General features: G+C 29.1%; 2 protein-coding genes across 6 annotated transcripts; both read right to left on the reverse strand.

Annotated features, from left to right (window-relative positions):
• Positions 1-1,413: 1,413 nt before the first annotated feature.
• LOC107007487 (phosphoinositide phosphatase SAC2-like) lies at positions 1,414-8,329 on the reverse strand. Of its 5 annotated transcripts, none has more exons than XM_015206124.2 (17): positions 8,192-8,329; positions 7,856-7,954; positions 6,861-7,065; positions 6,626-6,791; positions 5,856-6,078; positions 5,533-5,609; positions 5,145-5,332; positions 4,974-5,071; positions 4,729-4,862; positions 4,490-4,618; positions 3,788-4,133; positions 3,534-3,655; positions 3,333-3,446; positions 2,786-2,974; positions 2,221-2,394; positions 1,985-2,075; positions 1,414-1,862 (listed from the first exon to the last, which is right to left on the reverse strand). In XM_015206124.2, the coding sequence occupies exons 2-17, from the start codon at positions 7,952-7,954 to the stop codon at positions 1,746-1,748; spliced, it is 2,472 nt and encodes an 823-aa protein (XP_015061610.1). In that variant the 5' UTR covers positions 8,192-8,329; the 3' UTR covers positions 1,414-1,745. The 5 variants fall into 5 exon arrangements, 4 of the variants coding, with proteins under 4 accessions (XP_015061610.1, XP_015061612.1, XP_027769421.1 ...); XM_015206126.2 differs by having other exon boundaries at positions 6,228-6,791; positions 8,192-8,295; XM_027913620.1 differs by lacking the exon at positions 8,192-8,329 and adding an exon at positions 7,398-7,510.
• Positions 8,330-16,274: 7,945 nt separating this feature from the next.
• LOC107006683 (GDSL esterase/lipase 5-like) lies at positions 16,275-22,707 on the reverse strand. Its single transcript, XM_015205199.2, has 5 exons — positions 22,425-22,707; positions 21,597-21,721; positions 17,982-18,203; positions 16,987-17,242; positions 16,275-16,573 (listed from the first exon to the last, which is right to left on the reverse strand). The coding sequence occupies exons 1-5, from the start codon at positions 22,693-22,695 to the stop codon at positions 16,350-16,352; spliced, it is 1,098 nt and encodes a 365-aa protein (XP_015060685.1). The 5' UTR covers positions 22,696-22,707; the 3' UTR covers positions 16,275-16,349.
• Between the last annotated feature and the right edge of the window lie 823 nt (positions 22,708-23,530).

Genomic DNA, 23,530 nt, shown 5'->3' on the forward strand with positions numbered 1-23,530 from the left:
AATACATCACTCAATGTTCTGATACATCGCGTAAAGTGATGTATCCAATCGGTACATCGCGTAAAGTGATGTTTTCGACTTATACATCGCGCAAAGTAATCTATCCAACCGATACATTGCGTAAAGTAACATCCCGATACATTGAGTGCATCTGATATATCGTAAAGTTATGTATCCGACTAATATATTGCGTAACATAGGAATTTTTATAATTTTTTTAAATGATAAATTTATTTAGAGAATATAATAAAATAAATTGTGTATTTAGATAATTTTTCCAAAAATAAAATAAAATAAAATAGAACAACGTGATTATTAACTATAGGAAAAGGGTAGAAGAAGGCTATATAGATGGACCAAAAATTAGTCAACTAAAAGTTAAATATACTTATCTAAATATTACATGAAAAAAAAACTAAAGTTCATCAATAATTACGATACCAAAGTGCAATTATCCCTAATGTAAATGATGAACAAGAGGCTGCTTTCTAATATCAATCATCAACTGCAATTCCACTATCCTAAATTGTTAAATGCAATGTTATCTTATAATGCATACATAAATTTTGTGTATTATTAATATCTTATTTGATATATTTTTTAAATTAATGTATAACTAGTATAAACATTAGCTATATACACTATTTGATATATGCTATATATCTATATATATATATATATATATATATAACTAATACATGGTAAAACATGACATAAGCAAGTCAAAAAAAATCTAATGCATGTATTAATTATGTTTAAAAACTAATTGTCCATTAATACTTTTTCCACATCCTTCCCATTGTGCATAAGAAATAACCTTAAGCATAAATCTCAAGCATAAATAAACAGTTACATAAGAAATAATCTCAGCATAAATAATGCCCAACATTACAAATATATCTTATTAAACACTATTCTTATACACCCCATCAAAACGACTCCTTTAGTATCAACTTACGCTAACTAGTCTAGAATTGAGATATGCAATTGGTTGACATAAAAATGTTTGGTACAAAACAGCTAATTGAGTTCTTAACACAAGTTGACCAAGTAAACTAGCCTCTCACCTTCAGAATAAACTACATGCATCAACAATATAACACAAAAAAGGAAGGAAAAAAGAAAAACCAATCACAAAAACAACCCAGTGTGATCCTATAAGTAGGGTCTGGGGAGAGTAAAGTGTACGCAAACCTCACTTTCTACCTTGGAAAAGGTAAGAGAGATTTCCGATTATCACCTGTAAATAATACCACAACACACGAAATTTTGAAATATATTAGAATGATGCTTCCTCCAAGAAGCTCGCGTATTACCTAAGCAATCACGATCCACAATTACCATCACTACGATGAGATGGTAACTATAATCCATGAGTTTCAAGATCAAACAAAGCATTCAAAATAGGGCACGTCGAAATGAATAATCCAGCTTCAATTTCTAAAAGTAATAAAAAGTATTTACAGAAACTGAAAGCTAAAAAAAAAATGTTGCTGGTCTGGGGAAAAGAGGATCCAAAAACAACTGAAAAGAACATGTCCTTTTCAATTTACACCTACACTTCCCTAATATAACTTAATAGCTTTGTATAGGCTACTATTCTTTATCCTAGTAAAGATGATCACCTTGTTGTTTATTTTTTCTTTATGTATCCGCATCGTCCTTGGGATGCGATCTATCGAATGAAACTGTCCAAAATAATGTATAGCTCCAAAAAGAGACCAGACCAGAACTTTACTGAAACTTCAATCAAAAAAACCATCTTCTTCGGTAACCCAACGAACAAACTTCTCAGAGTATTGCCGGTGCATCTGCTTACTCACTTTAGCATCAACACTGATTTCTCCGGGAGTCTGCACCTTCTAAAATAAGAAAGTTGGAAAGAAAAAAGGAATTAGTAGTGCACACTAACATGTAAAAAGAAGAAAATAACAAGGTATTTGCTTCACTTATTTGAAATTTTCTAAGCTCTGAGTGAACTGACCTTCAAACTTGTCCCGGAATCAGGAGCTGAAACGTTTGTTGTCATGCTATCCGATGACATGCCCCGAGATGGAGAACCTATGATTGAAGATCTGTAAAAACAGAATAAGCTTAAGATTTAACAAAAAAAAAAAAAAGTACTACTAATATAACAAACAAGGCCATTAAAACCATGTTTTCCTAAAACGATCAATCTGTTGTGTAGTGGTGCATTTGGTCATTAAACATGAAGTTTACCTGTCATATGTTTCTTCTTCACAAGAATTTCCTGATGAAGAGAGCCAATCAACATCTAAAAAATTTGATGAATCGAACAAAGCACCTTCCTCAAATTTAAAGCTACTACTTCGGAGACATTGATCTAACTGTATATCATGGAAAAGCTGTCTGCTTGACAATGAGGGGTTGAACCTATAACAAGAAGAAAAGAACCAATACCGATCAGTTATCGAAGTAGGAATATTTTTCCAAATATCATCACATCAACCCAAGTAAAAAATGAAGAATAGGAAGTTCGAAAACATACATCACATTTTAAGAGCTCAGTTACAACAAAAGTCTTTGAGCAAACAGAATTTTTCAAGATGCAACATGGCAATATCACATACAGCCATGAGGTTAAGGTATGTTCTTTTTCGGTAAGAAATCATACATTATCTTTGCATATTGCCATTAACAATATTTCTACCTCAAGTAGCAGTTAGCAGCCATTCGATGAAGAAATATCCGACATCATGAATCACCTGAATATGTTACTGCTTCAAATGAATTTATGAAGCACAGAAAATCTAAACCGAGCTACCTGGTAAACGAAATATCACTGTCACAGGTACAGATTTCTGGTGATGACTCCGAAATACCCTTACAACCTTTGCCACGTTCAGTTAAAGGCTCGTAAGTGTCTTCAGTCTGATCTAAGTCAGTGTCTTTACCCTGAGAACTGCTTCCGCAACTTATGTTTCCTTCTGATAGCGATCTTTTAAAATATGACCTGCGTATTAACAAACTGCTTTGCTAACAGCTTTGATACAATTGTGTCTGGCAAACAGAAAAAGTTTCTTTCTGTTTTGGATACTTCACCAGATAACTTGAAAAGACAGCTTTAATTACGCGGTGGACACGTAATCAGAATCACCTTTAACCTTCATATCGGTTAGATGGTTACACCTTCATATCAGTTAGATGGTCACAAGGCAGGCTTACATTAATGACAGGCATAAAACAGTGACATATCACTATAACAACCAAATAGTGATTCAACAGAGCGACCTTTAAACAGTAAAAAAAAAAAAAAATCTAGAAGAGAGAAACAAGGGATCGATAAGTCTGCCTTGTAATGGCTTTCATACCTAGATCTTTCGGCAGTTGGATTTGATCCATGCTTCCTAACATCATAATGCTGGTCTGCATTCAATTCCCAAAGAGCTGGCCCACCCTCTTGTGGCTGGAAATGGCCCAAGAACCTGGAAATGGTAATGCATTAAAGTTGCACGTATCTTTTCAAAATATCAGCCTGACAGAACTTATCGTAAAGGAAATAATTCACATACACATTGATGGCATCTTGTTTCGCAGGGTCCATGCACGCATTACGGTAGTAACGCTGGACTGATCGAATGATCTCTTGAGACCTTGTTGCTGCTTTCCATTGGCCTCGCATTTCTGAAAATATCTGTTTGGGTTCATATTCATCAGTATGGCAGATCATCAAAAAAAAAAAAGTTGTCCCACCATCCCATCCACTTAAATGAAGATAACTTAAAAGGAGGGCATCGGAAATTCAATGCACTGAAAGACAGATTACCTTATTATGTGCAGCAGAGCCACCATATTGCAGTGCAAGAGTGTCTCCCATTTCTTCGTAGATCTGCATTAGTTCTTGTGCTAAAGGAGAATGTGAATCAATGTTGATGTTGTCAATATCTACAAAGCCTAAGGCATGCAGCTGATGGGACAGAGCAACCAGTCCATAGGCATACTGGCCAACATTTGTGCGATCCAAACAGTCTACACAATTCGTTCTTAAGACTCCATTTTGGACTGATGAAACTTTGACACAGTAAGCTCCACGCAGTTTGTCACACTCATTGTCCATTTCAACATCCATTTCGTCAAGGTCCTCTTTAACATGGTCTCCTCTATCATCACAACTACATCAAATATGATCGACGTGAAGAGAACAAAAAAAAGAGCTTTGATGCTCTTGAAAGAGCAGCAAACACGAATTGAACCCATATAAACTACTTGAAAATACCCCATATCAACTAGATTGCAACAAAACTCTATATAATTTAATGCACCACACGAGGCTAAATTAACTTATGCCTCAACATATACCCCAGCCGACACATGGTGAATGCAAAAATACCAAAAAAAAGCCAACCAAACATCTAAGCTCCATAGCAGTTTTGCGAGATTCTCCCAAGAAATGACAATTAGAGAACGATCAACTCTCACAAACTAACAAACTAAAACCTTCAAAAGAATCATTTGATTGGCAACTTACCTGGTGGGCGACAATTTTTGTAACTCCTCAGTTCTTGAAGTAGGGATAAGCTGACAGTGTAAAAAGCCAGTTAACTCCAAAGCATTAGCAGCCACATCACCTAGACGTAGCAAGGCCATTTTAGCTTTGCTGTAAGAGAGATACCAGATTGTCATCAAACCCATAGATCAGTACGATAGATTCAAAAATAAGAACCAACTATAAAGATAAAATGAAAAGAAGAGGCAGCGACAATATACATTCTCGGGCGTTTGTTTATATCCCAGTGAAGAAATCTCAAGCGTTCGTCCTCAGGAAGATCTTTGTTTAAGAACTCAATAGCATTAGCAAATTCTGCACGAAGAATCATTTCTCTGGGCCTCTTCTCAAAAGTCTGTTTAACATAAAAATAACAAACAATGCAAGGGGGAAGTGTCAGAAAAAATCACAGTACTGCTTGTACTTGAAAAGTAAAAATAATGGACTGAATCCTGAAAAATATTACCTTAATCAAGTTCAATATAATAATTGGATTTCCATATCTTTGAGCAAGATCTTCAAAGTGAAGTTTGGTGGCTTCAAACTTAAAGTCCCTCCTTGACACTAAAAGATGAGAGAGTCAACGAAAATTGAGAAAAAAATACTCAAAAAAATCTTAAGTATCTATTGGTCGTACATATGATGTCAGGTTTCACATTCAAGAGCGAAGTTTCTTGAGACCAAAAAAGAGGTATTGAACCGCGGTTCTGTACAACAGAAGTTGCTCCAAAAGGGGATCCTTCAGGTACATCTTCGAATACAATTTGTTCCGTCTCAACATCATTTGCTACACGGCCCTTCTCATTTACTCCTCTTTTTAAATATCTGCGTAATATAGAAGGAACAAAACTTGGTTAAGCACTTACTGATGTTCACTATATACTCATTAAGAATTCAAATGAAAGTAATTTAAAACACCTAGGAGATAAGAGAACTATTTTCATAATTTGGTGTCGTGTTAGTTCCAGGCCACTTGCCAAGAGTTAAAATAGCAAATAAAGGATGACACAAGATTCCATACGAACCTGGTACCAGCATAATGGCGAGACCGTCTAGCAATAAGGGTTAAGATGAAGTCTTGCGAAGAAATTTTAAATGTAGCCTGTCCACAAAAGTAAAACATAAGAAAATCATAAACGGTTGAAAGTATGATCCCACTTATAGTGCCATTAAATAAGTAAAGCAAACATAAATGCTCACAACGATATATTTTGAGATAAAATCACAAACTGTACACATCAAATATGGTATCATATCAAAAAGCCATATCTGCCAAGCTATATTGAGCTAAGATTCAGATTCGCAGTTACGTGTACAAATTTAAAAGAATATTTTCAGACAGAAATACCTGCTTAAAAAACCCATAGACTAATGCGACAGTCCATTTAGTATTTTGGAGTTGATTGTGAATTTCTCGAGTCAAGAACTCATTCCATACAAACATTGTCTCATAAATGGCGACACCTGACTTTGAGTTGCTCAGGTTCTTTTGAAAGCTAAGCATTATATGATAGGAGTAGCTGAAAAAGTAGTCCTTTGTGAGATCCATCTTGCGGAGGAGCTTTAGGTATCTATTTCACCGAAACAAGAAAAAAAAAAGGAACCAAAAGAAAAAAAGTTAAGTAAATATCACTTTTGATGCAACAAATAGATAAAGTGTAGAGGAAACAATTTTGAAATAAAAAATTCAATATTTGTGTTGCTAGAATCCTGAAGATACCTTGTCTCATTCAACATGTAAAAAATAACATCAGAACACCACTGTAATTTGCCCCTGTACATTTGCAGGAAATGAACTGGCACTAGGCTCTACGAATGACTTAGCTATAAAAGGCTCATCTATAAGCATTCTCAGTATACTCATCCTGTGAGCATCTGAGTGAATCGGTCAACATGAAATCCATTGGACAATGAATACGTTACAAGGTGTATTGCTAAAATAGTGTAGCAATTACCTCAGCAACATACGACTACTTACAGATGTCAAAATAAGATAGTCACCATCCAAATAAAAGAATATTAAAACACAACTAGAAGTGGTTTCGTAATCGTTCCATTATATTGCCTTCCTAAAATACTATGTACAGTTTACATTGACATGCAGAATTGACGAAAGACCTGTTCTCATCCTTAGAATACGTCATTTTGGAAAGCACCGTAGAATTGGGAACCGGGAACATCTCGCTCTCAGTGATAGCGTAAACAACATGACCACGTATCTTTCCGATCTCTCTTCTTTCAGTTATAACCAATAAGTAATGAGCTCCCAAAAACTTTATAAAACCTAAGACAGAAAAGAAACATTAGTTGTGTTCACATATAAAGAGAGCGACACTTCGGAAGTATAATATACCAATAATTCCATAGCAGAGACAAACGAATTTAAGCCCTCCAGTAGGCTTGTTTCCTTCATGTATTCTACTTAGGAGGTCTAAGTATTCACGTTCAGAATATATGGTGGGATCTTCATGAATGAGTAGCTCTGTGGATTCTGATCTATCAATCTTTAATACTTTCCAAATAGTTCTGCTATTATCCCATCCTATCATGTAAAAGTTCTGCCGTATATATAAAAAAATAAGTTAAATATAATCGAGCATTTAGTATAACGACAAGGCATAATTAATGACTATAAAATTGCGCATAACGACATATTTAGGTTGAGTCAGACAGTTCAGCATAAGAGAGAAACAGGACCTACCAAAATAGGAAAAATAACTAAAACCGCATATCATTTCAAATCTATAATCCTAGAATCTCGGAGAATAAATATGGTGGTGACTAAATTCGTACTAAACAGCATTTACTACTCATTATTGATGCATTCATTAATGCAGGAACAAGAAAACTAGGGAAAAAAGGGCACAAAGCTTGCACAGGTAAAACACACCTAGCAAGTTGTACGCAAACACGAGCTTGAACATAACGTTCTTTTCCACATTCAACCATGAGAGCGCAACTTGAGCCATCAAAGCTAGTACACAAACACCAGCTTGAACACAACTAAAGTTTATTCAAAAAGTGAAATCAATACATCTCTTGAGATTGAAAAAAAGTAATGGTTATTCATTTGAAACCATACTCCAACAATCTAACACAAAGAGATGTAAATAAACACACGAAAATCGAATAGTACAACTCTACATTCAACAAAAACAATTCACTCTCTCCTTCACATTTCGTTTCTCTTCCAGATTCAATCAACTAACTTAAATCGACAAATCCAACTAAAATCAGTTCAAATTAAAATTCAGATACTCAAAACACAACGCAAAACGATCAAAACACACACATTTTTAAACATTTCGAGACAGAATTGTACAAATTAAAAAAATTTCAAGCATATACCGAGCGAGTCTCGTAGAGACGAAACTTCTGCAGATAAAAATTGTTCTCTTTCGGCGGCTGCAAATTGGTTTCATGCCTTTCCTTGCTATCTATCTCCATCTAATCACAAAATTCAAAATTAATCAGTTGCTCATAAAACTGAAAAATCGAAAAAAAAAATTCACAGGTCAACTGACTCATACAAAAATCTAAATGCTTCAACAGCTATTCCAAACAGAATTGACAAACTTTAAAATCAAAATCACAAGTTCAAAAAAAATCAATGAGAAAATAAAAACAGAGTTGATAAATCACAAAGAAGAAAAAAATGATAGAAGAATTGCAGAAGAGATTAACCGGTAAGACGGTGAATTCTCGCCGGCGGTAGAGGAGAGTTGCGAATGGCGGGGTTTACAGATCGGAAATGGAACAGCTCCGGCGACTCTGTCCACAGAATAAACGGACACACATATATATATAAATAAAAAAAATGAAGATTTATGTAATTTCGTACAGCTCAGCGTACAAAGGAACTTTTCAAAAATGTATTAATAATACAATCATCATTTAGATGTCCTAAGAAAAAAAAAATTAAACATTTTGAAGGGAAAAAAATGTGATATATATTTTTTTTATAGTATAGTTACAAATTATTGTTTTTTGTAAATGTAAAAATTCATTATCTCACATTTTAATATTTTTAATATCTAGGATTGTTTGGATTATAGAGTACGTAAGTTTAGGAGTGAATCGTGAGTTGATTTAATTTATGGATCGAATGAGCTATTTTTACGTATTATGATATAATTTATTTATTTATTTTTTAGTGTTCTCATAATTGTAAGTGAAAGTTACGTGGTTGCCGGTAAAATTTTACGCGGGAATTATTTGTGGCGTGAAATTCTTCAATGTGACATTAAAGTTTTTTTGTCGAATATTACTTAGATAAATATGTTAGCTTAGAAATTAATTACGACTTCCCCTACAATTAATGTGTTAAATATTTCAATTCAATAATCTCATTATGGTATCGAAAAGTTACGTGACATCAATTAGGTTTATGTAAAAATTGTTTCGATTGTGAAATTTATTAACAATAAAGTAGGTTTCATTTGATAATGCTATTAGAAACTGTCTTTCTATCTTTTAAGATAGAAATAAAATCTCAATATATATTTTTTTTTCATTTGTAAAACTATCAAAAAATATATAATTATCAAAATAGCGATATATAAAATTAAAAAATATCGACGTAATTTTCAAGTAGTTGAACCAAAAGATTAAAAATGGTCATGCACAAGTTCTAAATTAAATTAATTGTATGACTTCTCTCTTCCTCAATTAAATATATAGAAAAGTTGACATAAGCATATATAATATTATCAAATGTTTCATTCATTTACACACATATTATATTATATATTCATTTAATTTATAGTTAAGAAAAATTCAACAATAGATGACTTTTAGATCGTGTTATATCAAAGGGAATCACGTCGGCAAAAACGTAACATTATCGATTGTCACATTTAATTAGGACTATTCTTACAATAAATTATTTAATTTAATTATGATATTAATTATATTTACAGTCAATAATCATATCATTTAATTATGATGATTTTATTTTAACAATTATTGATTTTATTAAATCATAATTATATTTTTAATCGATTGTCTCATTTTTAATTAAGATTATTTTTATTTCGATTAAGATTATTCTTATAATTATGAATCATCTCGTGCAATTACAACTATTCATATATTTGGTTGTCTCATTTAATCACGATTGTTCTCATCTGTCACATTATTTAATTACGGTTATTCTTATGATCATCTGTGTTATCATTTAATTACAACTATTCTTATGAATGATTGTCTTATCATCTATTTATGATTATTCTTATAACTAACAGTCTTATTTAATTACAGTTATTTTCATGATCGATTATATCGTCATTTAGCTATCGCTATTCTTATATTTGATTGTGTCATGATTTATTACTATTGTTCTTATAACTACTAGTTCCATTTATTCTTACAATCAATCATCTCATCATTTTACTATGGCCGTGTTTACAAGTAATTGTCCATTTTATTTTATTCTTATGATCGTTTGTCTCATTCTTTAATTACCGTTTTTCTCGAAATAGTATAATCAATTGTCTCATTATTTTATTATAATTAATTTTATCATTGACAATCTCATTATTTAATTAAGATTATTCCAATAATTTAATTAAAAATAACACAACACTAAAGACAATTCCAATCATCACAATTCATGTGGAGAAGGGAATATTAATATATCACACCAAAAAGCATATACTATAGAAAGAAGATATAGCTCACATTAGAAACATGACTTTGAATCAACATTTAACTTAGTCACATTTTCGTTAATCTCTAAGAAAATTCTATGAAAATTCACAATAATCATAAAAATAATGGTATATTCTAATAAAATATTTTTTTCTCATTATAAAATATTATTAAATTTTCTATTACAAAGAAAGTAGATACAAGAGATAACAAAAGGACATGGAATTAAGATACTGAGGATTAACTATCATATAAAAATTCTCAAATTAAAATTAGAAATACTATATAGCAAGTCTTATAATATTGCAATATTTAATTTAAATTTTTATATATAATCTTTCTTTCAAACATCCTAATAATTATGTTGCTAGTATTTTTTTTTTTTTAAAAGACACAATGACCTCATATTTATTTATTTTTTATTTTTTTAAAAAAAAATAAATAATATTTAGGTGTGTATGACATGGAGAATCTGATATGTGCAAGATGGGCTGATTATAAATTTATTTAAAATAATTATGAAAAAATCAGAGTTACATTGGATTAAATATTTTTTTAGTTAAGAAATTTCAAAATCAAAATGATCTAAATATAATTCTCATTTTTGACTCATTGCTAGAAACAGAGTTTTTTTTCTATCACATATCAATAGAAAACTTGTTCTAATAAAAACATGGTTTTTCACCTTCATACCGATCGAATCATTTCATTGAGAAGAAAAATACATAATAAAAAATATTTTTGTTCACTTTTTTTTTTTTTTTAATTCTCACTAATTCAATTGGAATCACTAATTCAATTGGAATATGTATAATAAAAATAGATATTGAGTATTATTTTAGTGCAGAATAATAGCTTGTTAATAGTATATTTTATACATAGTAGGATTCTTATCCTCTCGTTTTAATTTATTTATTTTATCTTGTTTTGGTTTAAATTTTTTTAAAAAAATTTATTATACTTTTTATCTGGTGTTCGATATTGATATTGAAATTCGACTAAGCGAATTAATATAAAAAAATCACACATTAAGATAAAATACTTCCTAACAAAAGCGATTACACACTTAGAGAAACTCCCAAATCTTAAAAAGTCTGATTTAGAATGAAAAGCGTTTACCGCTCCATCATATTCTTTCGTTGATTTTTCAAAAAAATAAATGAACTCACACTTTTCACGTGAAATATTTAATATTGTAATACTTATCTTGAGTTGTTCCATTTTAAGCTAGCGTTTGGCCATAGATTTCCAAATATTCTTGGCAAATATTATTTGAGTGAAAATTTGGGTGAAATTTCACCATCTGTTTGGCCATAAAATTTGGTAAATATATTTCAACTTTTTAGAAAAATATGATTTATACCCACAAGTTTTAAAAACTATCAAAACTAACTAAAAGTTTGTATTACAAGTCAATTGAATGTTCGTTACAACAATAACAAATAATGTCCATGACACTAAAACGATGTGGTAATTTGGAGTGAGTGCAACAAGAATTATTCCATGTATCGTGAAGCAGACAAAGTACATGACTTTGTTACCTAAAGCCAATTTTTAATAATTTTCATCAACAATCATATCATTATTTAATATTCACTAAATATTTCATCACTATTTTGGTGTTCACGTAAAAAATGATGTAATACAACGCAAGCAAAAACTAGAGAGGGTGCTTTTGTAAAAGATAAAAGATTGGGGTAAAATTTTAATTTTCAAAATATCCCAAATAATGAGATTTGGCCCAAATACTAGAAAAAACTAGTATTTGGAAATTTGGGATATTTGCCAAAAATATTTGCCAAATAATGGCAAATTGTATGGACAAACATTATTTGCCAAATTTTTCCCAAATATATTTATGGCCAAACGGGCCCTAAGATCACATATTTTGAAAGGGTTCTTCTATTTTTTTAATAAATTTTACGTTAAGTTAAAAATCGATAAATAAATTAAAACGAAAATAAATAGTTTGGGAGGTGTCACGTTTATGATTTGGTAGAAGTGAGAAAGGATAAGCACGTGCCGTAATGACACAATTATTGTCAGAACAAAGTCCGAGGAAGTGTGTGGGGCCCTACTGCCTGAATAGAAGACAAAAATAAAATAAAAAAATTTGGCTTATCATAACTTTTATCATGCTATTTATCAGATCTTTAAAAAAAATAAAAAAAGAACACAAGAAAAGTGTTTACTTATTCTTATCCCAAAAAAATAATTTACAACCTTATCTTAAAAGCGAAATCTATCGATTAATATTTAAGATTTATTTGATTTGTTATTTTGTTTTTGAGTAACTTTTAATAATTTTATTTTTATGTTAAATCTTAACAGTTAAATTGATAATTGAATAAATAATTTTCAATAATTAATATGTCAATATTTAAGTTTTATAAGACTATAACGATTTAATATGTTTATAAATTAATAATTGGTAAGTTCAACTGATAAATTTCAAAATCGAATTGATCGAAAAGCAATCCTACTATTCCACCTTAACGACTTTTCAAATCATGATAAAATGTTCCTACTCTTTTTGTTCTTTTTAATTATTATGGTCTATTCAAAATCAAACTATTAGAATTTTTACTATTATTTTATAATATATTTTTTTTATCATATTGATGTGCAAAAAATGTAATTTATAATTCTTTTTATATAAATAATTAAAATATTGAATTAATGATATCTTTAATCAAATTGATTTTCAAAAGCGTAATATGACTATTAAAAGTGAACGGAGATAGCACTAAATATTTCTAACTCAAAGTTATTGCAAGTATTAAGTTTGAAAAAAGATGGGTTGCGTCGATATAATGTTAATTATATGAATCGTTTATATTTTACGTCTATTAATATCGTTGATATAAATTTTTTTAATTAATTGTTAATAATATAATACTGAAAATTGACGTTTATCTATCGATTTTTTCATTTAGTTTTTGGAGCAAATAAATTCCATAAATAAAGCGAGTGCATGTATGAAAAATAACATAAATCCTATTAATTTAGGAGTAATTTTTCAAGTAAGTTTTCAATATTATGTATCTAATTATTAAAATTTGAATTTTGAATACATTTATTTGACGCATTCAAATATATATATATATATATATATTCTCTCTCTTCTCTCTCAATGTATCTATATACATAATGTATCTGGATCGGTCTTGTTATTATTATATATGTATTTATTGTGATTCACATTTATCTGAAAAACATAGATTATTTCGCTTATCTCACTCTCTGACCCTATTTTAATGTATCTGATAGTAAAAATACATATATCTATTGACTTGAAATATGATTGAAATTATTGATTGATGAGACAATACGAATTATTTTAAACTATAGGAAAAATTAATATATATGTGATTAAATTATTTTAAATATATTTTCCACGCAAAATTGCACTAAAATAACCAAGGGACATATCTCAATTTTGATTTTTAAAAAATAGAAAATTTATTTTACTTGTCTAATTTTAAAAAATTAAACTATTAAACTATTACTTAGTCCCTAATTTACCCTTATTATTGGTTATAGTCATTTCTAAATATATTTAAAAACATTGAATATACCATATTCAAAAAGTTGTTATCAGTTATAGTCATTTCTCAATATATTTACAAAAACATTAAATTTATCATATTTAAAAAATTATATAGTAAATTATCATTTTATTTATTACTACGATCACGAAAGTATTTAAAGTAAGATTTAACTTAAGGCTCTCCACATTATGTCATGTGCGCAAGCTCATTTGATGTATATGATCTTAATGAAGATATATTTATGAGTCAAAGAAAGAGTTAATTAAATTAGAAAACAACTTAATTTTGATAATTTAGTGATGTATTTTGGATTTCCATCGCAATAGTTTTAACAAGATTTTTTTTTCATTTTGAAAATGTAGATCAATTAAAGACACAATTATTATTTTGATTAATTTTCTATTTTTTTTATTTATAAACAGGATTGTCTAATTTTGCATTATGTTAGGTTAGTGTTCAGTTTAATCCTTGTTCATTTATTAATTTTATTATTTAAATGAAACAAAAAAAAAAGATAATTACAGAGTAAGACAATCCGAGAAGATTTTTCTGCCACTCTGTTTTATTTAATTTAAAAATATTCATTGACTTCTGTTTAATGATTGTATAACTATAAAATACATAAATATAATATAGGAAAAATTATATATAATACCAAATTATTAATTTAAATTAAATGTTAGAAATACACTTTGATTTAATTGTTTCCTCTAGCAAATTATTGCTATTTTCGCTCTCTCTGGTGGAATCTCGCTAGCCACTCTCGTTTGGTGGCAGTCTCATTCGCTTCTCTCGGTTTTATGCAAACACGAATGCATAAAATTGTGTTTGTAATTGTATAACGCGAGTGGAAATTATATATACATATATTTTCGTTTCTCTCCCAGATCTAGCTCGCCACTCTCTCAGATCTCGCTTGCCTCTCTCGCTTATACAAACATAAACGAAATGTATAAATTGCATTTCTATTTATATAAAGCGAGAGAAGATTGTATATACACATGCAAATACATATATTTTCGTCCTATACAGCTATAATTATACAATACAAATATTTCCCTGCCCAATTTTCTTTTGTCTTTCTCTCTTTCTCGTTTTATACATACACAAATTATACAATTAATCTTTTGTATACAACTGCTTTCTTTTGTATATGTATAGCTAATTATACAACTGTTTTCTTTGTATATATATTACAAATTATGCAGCTGCCTTTTTTTTGTATATGTATAACGAAATATACATATTTATATTTGTTATGAAGCGCAATTATACGAACTATAACTATATCTACAAATATGATTTTTTTTATATTTGCTATATGTGAAAGTTACTCTATAATATACATGATTTCACCTAGATAATTCATGATATATACAATATTTTGTATAAGCATGTATAACTATGAATATATAGATATACATGAATACACACGCACACAACACAACCTCCGCCCCACCCACACACCCACCCGCCACCACCAAACACACAAACATAGTTTTTTTCGTTTTGTGAATCCCTTAACAAAATTGATTGACGGCTCAATGATAATGAAAGGGGCATGAAAAAGCTTTTGACGCTAATATTGTGGGTTCGAACATATTTTTCTATTTTATCTTAAAACTTAAAACTCCAAACTCCTAATTCTGACTCCTTCTCTCTTTACCGTCCACCCTTACTTGATTCATCTTAAATTCCATTAAATTTTACCATCTTCGTTGTCTGAACCATATATCTACAAAATGGTGGAATAGTTTTAATTGCAGCATAATAAGAACACGTGTATGGATACCAGAGGAAATTAAATTTATCAAAATCGACAAACTTGTGTTATTAGAGTTAATTTTAGTCGATCGACTAAAATAATTACATTTACTAGCTAAATATACAAATAAGATATACGCTATTTTTGTATCAGAATTATAAATTTTTTGATATATCATACTAATATATATATATATTTGTTAGCTATTATTTTAGTGGACTATTAATAACACAGTTTAATTTTCACATTATAGTACTCAATATCTCCCAATTTATATGTCATATGTTCCTTCTTAGTCATTTTAAAAAAGTCATTCTTCCTTATTTAAAAATAATTTCACTCTAAACTTCAAATTTTATTCTTTAATGAGATAATTTATACATTTTCGTCCATTTTTACTTGTCATAGTTTTTTTTCTAAAGTCAAACTATTAAAACTTTGACTAACAGTTTACTATGTATTTTTTTCATCATATTGATATGCAATCAATTGTCATTTATATTACTTTTCGTAAAGTTTTTGAATATCTATTATTTTGTTTAAACTATCAAATTAATATAATCTAATTTAACTCTGAGAATTAGTCAAATTGACTTTTGTAAAGCATAACGTGACAATCAAAAATTGTAATTTATAGTATTTTTGGTATAGTTTTTGAATATATATTATTTTGTTTAAAATATTGAATTAATATAATCTCATTTGACTTTAAAAATTAGTCAAACTGACTTTCGTAAAGCACAACGTGACGATAAAAAATGAATGGAGAGAGTATAGGCAATACAACTTGTTCTGTGCTACGAATTTCAAGATCTTTCTTTTATAAAATACCGTATCCAGTCAAATAACATCACATAAATTGAGACGAAAAGAACAACTACGAGCATCGAAAGAGGGACTTGAAAGTAGAAGATCCATTCCACATTTCAGTTGCCATTTGGTGATAAGTAGTTTCAGTTAGATGATATGAGTCCCAAAATACATGCATATTTGGATTTTGACAAAGCTCAAATTTATGTCCCACTGGCCTTTTTCCTCCACAACTATGTATCCCTCTGAATCGTCCTATTCCACAACATGCTATTTTTCCTTCCTTGAGACCTATCACGATTGCAATAATATAATACTTTAGTTCAGAATTTAAATTTTATAAATTTAAGATTCTGAATTCTCCGATAGCATAACTTTACAACATAACATAAATAAGTCGAGGGTGATCTATTAGAAACAATTTTTCTATCTCTATGAGGTAGGGATAAGGTCTATGTGCATTCCATCGACCTCCACAAATATAATATTGAAGTTATATTTTAAAGGAATGTAAGAAGGATTCTTCCTATTTTAGATGGGCAACAACAACATAATCGGTGTGATCCCACAAGAGAAATCTGGGGAGGGTGATATGTGTGTATGTACACAGATCTTACTCTTATCGATCAATATATATATATATATATATATAAACAATTATTCACATTATAAATTGTGTATATGGCTTTGAAAATAATACATACCATATTTGGAGGGATGATCAATTCTTTTTCTCAAACTACTATTGAAGTCATAGAGTGAATACTTGAACCCTTTCAATTTTTTCTTCAATTTGAAGAGGGTATTGTACAACTCAACATTATGTAATTTGGCCATATTTGAAGCTTTCTCCAAACACCCATTTTTGTTAGATGAATTCAGCATTCTTAACCCTGGTAGACACCCCAAGTCTCCTAAATTAAGGAACCCAAATTTCCTTCCTCCAATTTTGTATATCTCCTGTGGAATTCATATGAAACGAAACACCAGATAGATGAATACTAGAAATTACTAAAATCAATTATTGGTGACACGAGACGGTCACTACAATAAAAATAACTTTTAACAACAATAAATATAAATATTATTAAAGAGTGTTAAAGTCTATACAGACATTAGTCAATTGTCGTTTGAATTTATATGAATGAAACACCAGATAAATGAAGACTAGAAATTATTTAAATTCAATTATTGGTGACACCAGACAGTCACTACAACAAAAATCACTTTTAACAACAATAAATGTAAACATTAATAAAGAGTGTTAAAGTCTATATCGACATTATTTATTAAAATTCATATGAATAGAACACCATATAGATGAAGACTAGAAATTGCTAAAAGCAATTATTGGTGACACGAGACAGTCACTACAACAAAAATAACTAAATATACACATCAACAAAGATTACTGATAAACTCTTTACCGACATCAATTAATTGTTATTGGATCCAATGTTATTATAGATTTTAGAAACATTTTGAAAGAGTGTTATTTACCACTAATATGAACATTTTGAAAGAGTGTCATTTTGGTGAATTCATTTTTTTAGTTAAAAGAAAATAAAGATAGATAAAATTTAGATGTGGCAAAAACAATTCATTTTTTTAGTATAGGCTAATATTGAAATGGACTAAATCAAAATAACTTATTGAAAAATATTTATTATTAGTCAATTTAACCAGCTTATAAACTTACGTTAACGATGGTTGTCAAGTTCCCAACAACCATTTGTTGGTATTGAGGAGAGATTGGTATTGAGGAATTGGTCACAAAGAGGCTTAAGTAGTCATTGCTTCCAATGCTAAACAAGTAAACTGCATTTGACAAAATATTTTGTGATTTCCCTTTGCCCAATTTATTTCTCAACCAACTCTTCACCTTTTTGAAGTTTTTGAGCTGAGTTTCCATATCAATTACCTAAAACAAAAATAATTAATTAAACAATTCATGTTGATCTAAAACAAATAAATAATATTATTCTTTTCCCAAATTAATTGTTCTTTTTCTTGGTATAATCATGTCAAGGAATCTATATATGACTTTCGATACGATTATCCAGGTCTCATTCGCAATCTATTTGAATATAATATAACATACATTCAAATACACTTATTAAGCATCGAATACAATATATTTTGCTACAAAGATACACTATTTTTTGTGATTTCCATGTGTTGATTAAGGTTCATGGACCACCAACCTAAAATTGTGGTGTGGACATAATATTAAGTCCAAATAAAACAGCAATGTATTTGTTTTTGGGCCTGGCCTCTAGTACAAAGCTGTCATTGGTCTCTATTGATTGTCCAAGGGACCCTCTCTATTACTTGTAAGTTGTAACAAGCAATCATGCATGCAAACCCTAGTACAAATTTTCATCAAATTAATGAAAGGCATGTGTTAGAATATATACACGATTAGTGACGGACTCATGATTTTCACAAAGTGGGTTCAAGATATAAAAAATAAAACTAAAGTGTTGGAATAAGGATTTAAACTCGGGCAGGCTAGGAAAATTAAGCCCTTTTCACCACTGGGCCAAGGGTCACACTTGTGTTAGTAGGGTTAAAAGTTAATATATAGATATAAAATTTTAAAAACTGATCAAATATACATATATATACGGTGTTATTTTTCAACGAAGTGGGTTCATCCTTTTTGGGTCCGCCCCATTGCACAATACATAATTACTTTCTCCGTCAATTATTAATTAAGTATTTGTTTGCAACATCACAAATCTTATCATTTTTTGGTGCATCCAGATTCATGGAGTTAAAATTAGGTGTTGTTCTAGATACTATGTATCCAATGTAAGTGGATTCGTATGTATCAGGAACACATAGACAAATCTCGCTCATCTCCAGCTCATCTTGCTCGTTATTACTCTCCTATCTAGTGTAATTGCATGTATATGAGATATATAGAGACAAATCTTGTTCATGTCCCTCCAGTTCTCGATCTCTCCCTAGCTATTCAAGTCATGTATCTAGTAGCAAAAAAACTTGTATCTAGGTGTATCTAACTTGGAACATAGTATGAAATTATTAATTAATGAGTAAAATATAATTATTTCAAACTATAAGGATAATTAGTAAATATGATATGAATATCCAAATTCAAATCAAATATTAGTTAGTTTGACCCTCCTATTCAAAATCAAGGCAATTATTTTGGGATCGAGGGAGTATAATTTAATCATCATAAGTCTGTTTCTTTTTCTTTTTGAAACTAGCCACTACCTTTTAAGTGTGCACGTGGTAAACTCATTTATTAATTATGTTTTAAATTTTTTTCTGGTATATAATCATTAGTTAGGTGACTCTTTGTCCTAATAGATTTGGAAAAGGAATATTTTGTCCTTTTTGGATTGAGAGAACATTTTCCTCATAGATTTGGGGTACTTGAGATCTATAATAGGGTATGTAGTTGGAGATTCTGAAGTATTGTATATGAAACAATGTAGTCCGAAGGGCTTGAAAACATTATAAACTTGTTCTTTTTCTTTCATAGTGGAAAACTTTCTCTGTTTGCTTGGAGGAGTAGACTTAGCTAAACCTCATTATTATTCTTGTGTTATTTTCTTCTCTGTTTTCTTTATTTGTGATTGTGTATTAGTTAATTCACGATATTTTCACAACATTACTCTTTTGCACTAGCTCAAAAATCACTAAAAATATAAATTATACTAGACAAACTCCGATTTAACATGCTCAACTAAAGATAAAAAAATAGTATTCACCAATTCAACTATTATTACGAGTAATTACTAATTAACTATATGTTATATTAATTTGATATAAATACTGAATACAAATTAAAAGTATTCTTGATCTCTCATCTTAATTGAAGCGAATTGAACCTAACATAAAAGTAGCTAATGGAACATATAACGGCTTTGAGAATCTGCCTAACATATACTATAATATAATTTATTAATTTCACCTACTAATTATATCAACATTGACTTTTTTTAAAAATATATGTTCCTAATAAATAGCTTGCATAGTCCCCTTTTTATTTATTTCAGAATGTGGGCACTAGGAAATACGAACACGACAACATGTGAAACTTTTCGATTTTTGGAATCGTAAATTCTTTTATATCTTTTAGTTATTTTGAATGATTAATTATTTTGACTTATAATATTTTTTCTTATGCAGTTAGTTTATAAAGATATAAATTTTATTTTAATTTTTTTTAAAAAGATTTCATGCACAAATTTCCGATCACATTTAAACTATTTGACTCTCGAATTAAAAATAAAAAATATCACATAAATTAAGATAACGAGAATAATACTAAATATCATTAAATCATCAACACACTTTGGTTAAAATGAACAACGATAAAATGTGAAAGATAAATTTGAGTCACTTTTATAACATTAAAAGATAATATATATGACATATAATATTAAATATTTCGAACAATATTTATATGGGACTCTTATGCTGAATAGTGAGTCAAAATTACTTGTTTAAGTTATTTTTGAAAAAGTCAACTATACAAAGTCAGTAATTCTTAGTTGTCTCTATAGAAAAAACATTTGATTCCACCTAATATAGCTAGCTTCTTTAAGTCAACAAAATAATTATTTCATCCTTTTTAACTTATGTCAGAGAGTTAAAAAAAATAAATTTAAATAATTGTTTTATTAAACATGTTACTCTTTAAAGTTCATATACTTCCTCCGTCCAGAAATAATTGTCAGATTTAGATGATACACATTTCTCAAGAAAAAATTAATATAATATGTAATTTGACAAATATAATCCTAAAAATAATTGTCAGATTTATAACAATAACTCTAATGACTCTTACATTTAAAGGCAAATGAAGTTTATACAGAGAATAAACTTTTGGTATACAGAGAATGGATATTTACTTGCTACTGCTCTAATGACTCTTAAAAAACTGTACTTAGAATGGTTGATATTTTATTGAAAACTGCAAAAGCAACCTTTTATAAATTAAAGTCTTCTTGTAACTTTAAATCAATAATTATTAAAATGAACAATTATTAAGGGTAGAATTGAAAAAAAAATGAGTTAATTAGTTATTGATTGTTTAATTGACAATTAATCTTACACATCTATTTTTAATATATCGGACAATTATTTCCGGACGAAGGGAGTATTGTGTTTGATATTAAATCTCCTTAATATAAAGGAAGTTTTTAATTTAGTAATAAATATGATTAAAACTGTTATGTACGTTATAGATATGAATTTAAAGTATGACATTATATACATATATAATATTGAATTCTCTTGTTAGAATTTTCAATAAGGAGGAAATTTAACGACTTACAAATCCCTGAAAAGTCGTGACAAGAGATCCCGCTCCGGCGGAGGCGAAATTTGCTCCATTATAATAGGTGTGTTGACTACCAGGCTGCAGAAAGGGTGGCAGCAATGGCAATTTTGCATATTCAGCTGTCACCAAATAAAAACAATAAAAAAAGACAAATATATGAACAGTAAAATATATTGTCATATTACAATCTAGGCTGGCTAGCTATGAAGAGCCCCCCATCCAAAAGAAAAATTTAAAACGAATAACGGAGTCAGAAATCTTAATAAATATTATATCACATTTATAATTCAAATTTGTAATCAAAAGTAATTTTTGAACTATTTATGTTATTATCTAAAGATTTTGATATAATACGATTCAAAACCTTACGTATAAAAAGAATTCTTTCATTTAACTTATGTGTTTACTTTGTTCAAATTTTGAACATCAAAATGAAGGATGTTGATTTAAATACCTTCATTAATCTCAACCCCTTGTAAAGTTCTGAATTTGTCGTCGTATTTGTATATCTCGGTATACTTATCGAATTCAGATGGATATATGTATATTTAATAAATTTCTTAATTTAAAATACAAAATTTATACTAAAACAATTAGACTCGTTCGAATTCGTACTTAATACTATAGTTCCAAGGCAAATACGAACGTCGAGTCGGGGTTGGAGTTAGGGTTTACATTGAAAATTCAATCAAACCAATAACTTTAATCCAAATCCCTATATTTATCTTTAAATAATCTATTTAGATGTATACAAGTATTGATACAAAAATTCAGAATCTATAAACTTCAAATCTGTTGTATTTCAACAACAATATTACTTACCTATGAAATCGGAAATCAGACGTCCATCAGAAAATCGACCGGTGGGGAACTTGAAATAAGTTTCTCCATAAGGCTTGAAGTTGGCTTGGTCAAGAGTGGTGGTGTTGATGTAATTGTTGTTGCCCACATCAAAAAGAGAATCACCAAAGATGAAGAGAGATGCCTTTTCTTTTGTTTTTTGGCATTTGCATTCCACAATATGAATATGGAAGCAACAAGCTATAATAAGTAGGACTAGGGTGAAATTAGAGGTAACCAAAGGCTTTGACATGCTTGACTTTATTTGTGANGACAATCATTTTGAATTAAGGTCTTTAAAGAAATTCTTTAAATATCTGATTTGTTTGATCATAGATTTTGAAAATCTGTCTTATAAGAAAAAAAGAAATCAAGTCCTAGAAATTGGTTCAAACTTATTTTTGGGATTTCTACTTGTAAAACTTCAAGTTTTTTCCAAATAAAATACATGTTCAAATATAATTTTTAAGTAAAAAGTTATTACTTTAAAAACTGGATTTTACAAGTAAAAAGATCTTCAAGGGAGTATTTGTTTGTTATTCGTGTATGAGTTTTTTTTTTTTTGAGAAATTGATATAAATAGCTTTCCATAAAAATAAGTCAATAATTTATTTATTTTATTAATATATGAGATACATAAAATAGTGTATTTAAAAAATATATGATTAACGAATATAATTGATATGACCAATTTTTCAAGTATTTGTAATTGATTTGAAATATTGCCTCTAACCATGCGAAATAGATTATTTATATCTTTCATTATATTTTGGGATAAAAATTCTGCCAAAGAAATCACATATTCTCAAGAGTTAACAATCAAAAATTTTAATATTTATGACATATCATATAAAATTAATCTTTCTACTTAAACGTAATCAATTAAATTTTTTACGAAATTATGAATCATTAATTCTGACCTAATGAAATCGATGACTTAGTTGTGGACCACTTGATTTAAGGATATGGTGACAGAAAACTGATTAAATGCATCACATGATTTTGCCTTTGAATATCTAACCCAAGTTGAATAACAAATTGTAATAATGGATATAAGCGGTCTATTTCGCAAAATTTAAAAATAATTT

The sequence above is a fragment of the Solanum pennellii genome, chromosome 12 (genome assembly GCF_001406875.1).
Source record: "Solanum pennellii chromosome 12, SPENNV200".
In the NCBI taxonomy this organism is placed as follows: Eukaryota; Viridiplantae; Streptophyta; class Magnoliopsida; order Solanales; family Solanaceae; genus Solanum; species Solanum pennellii.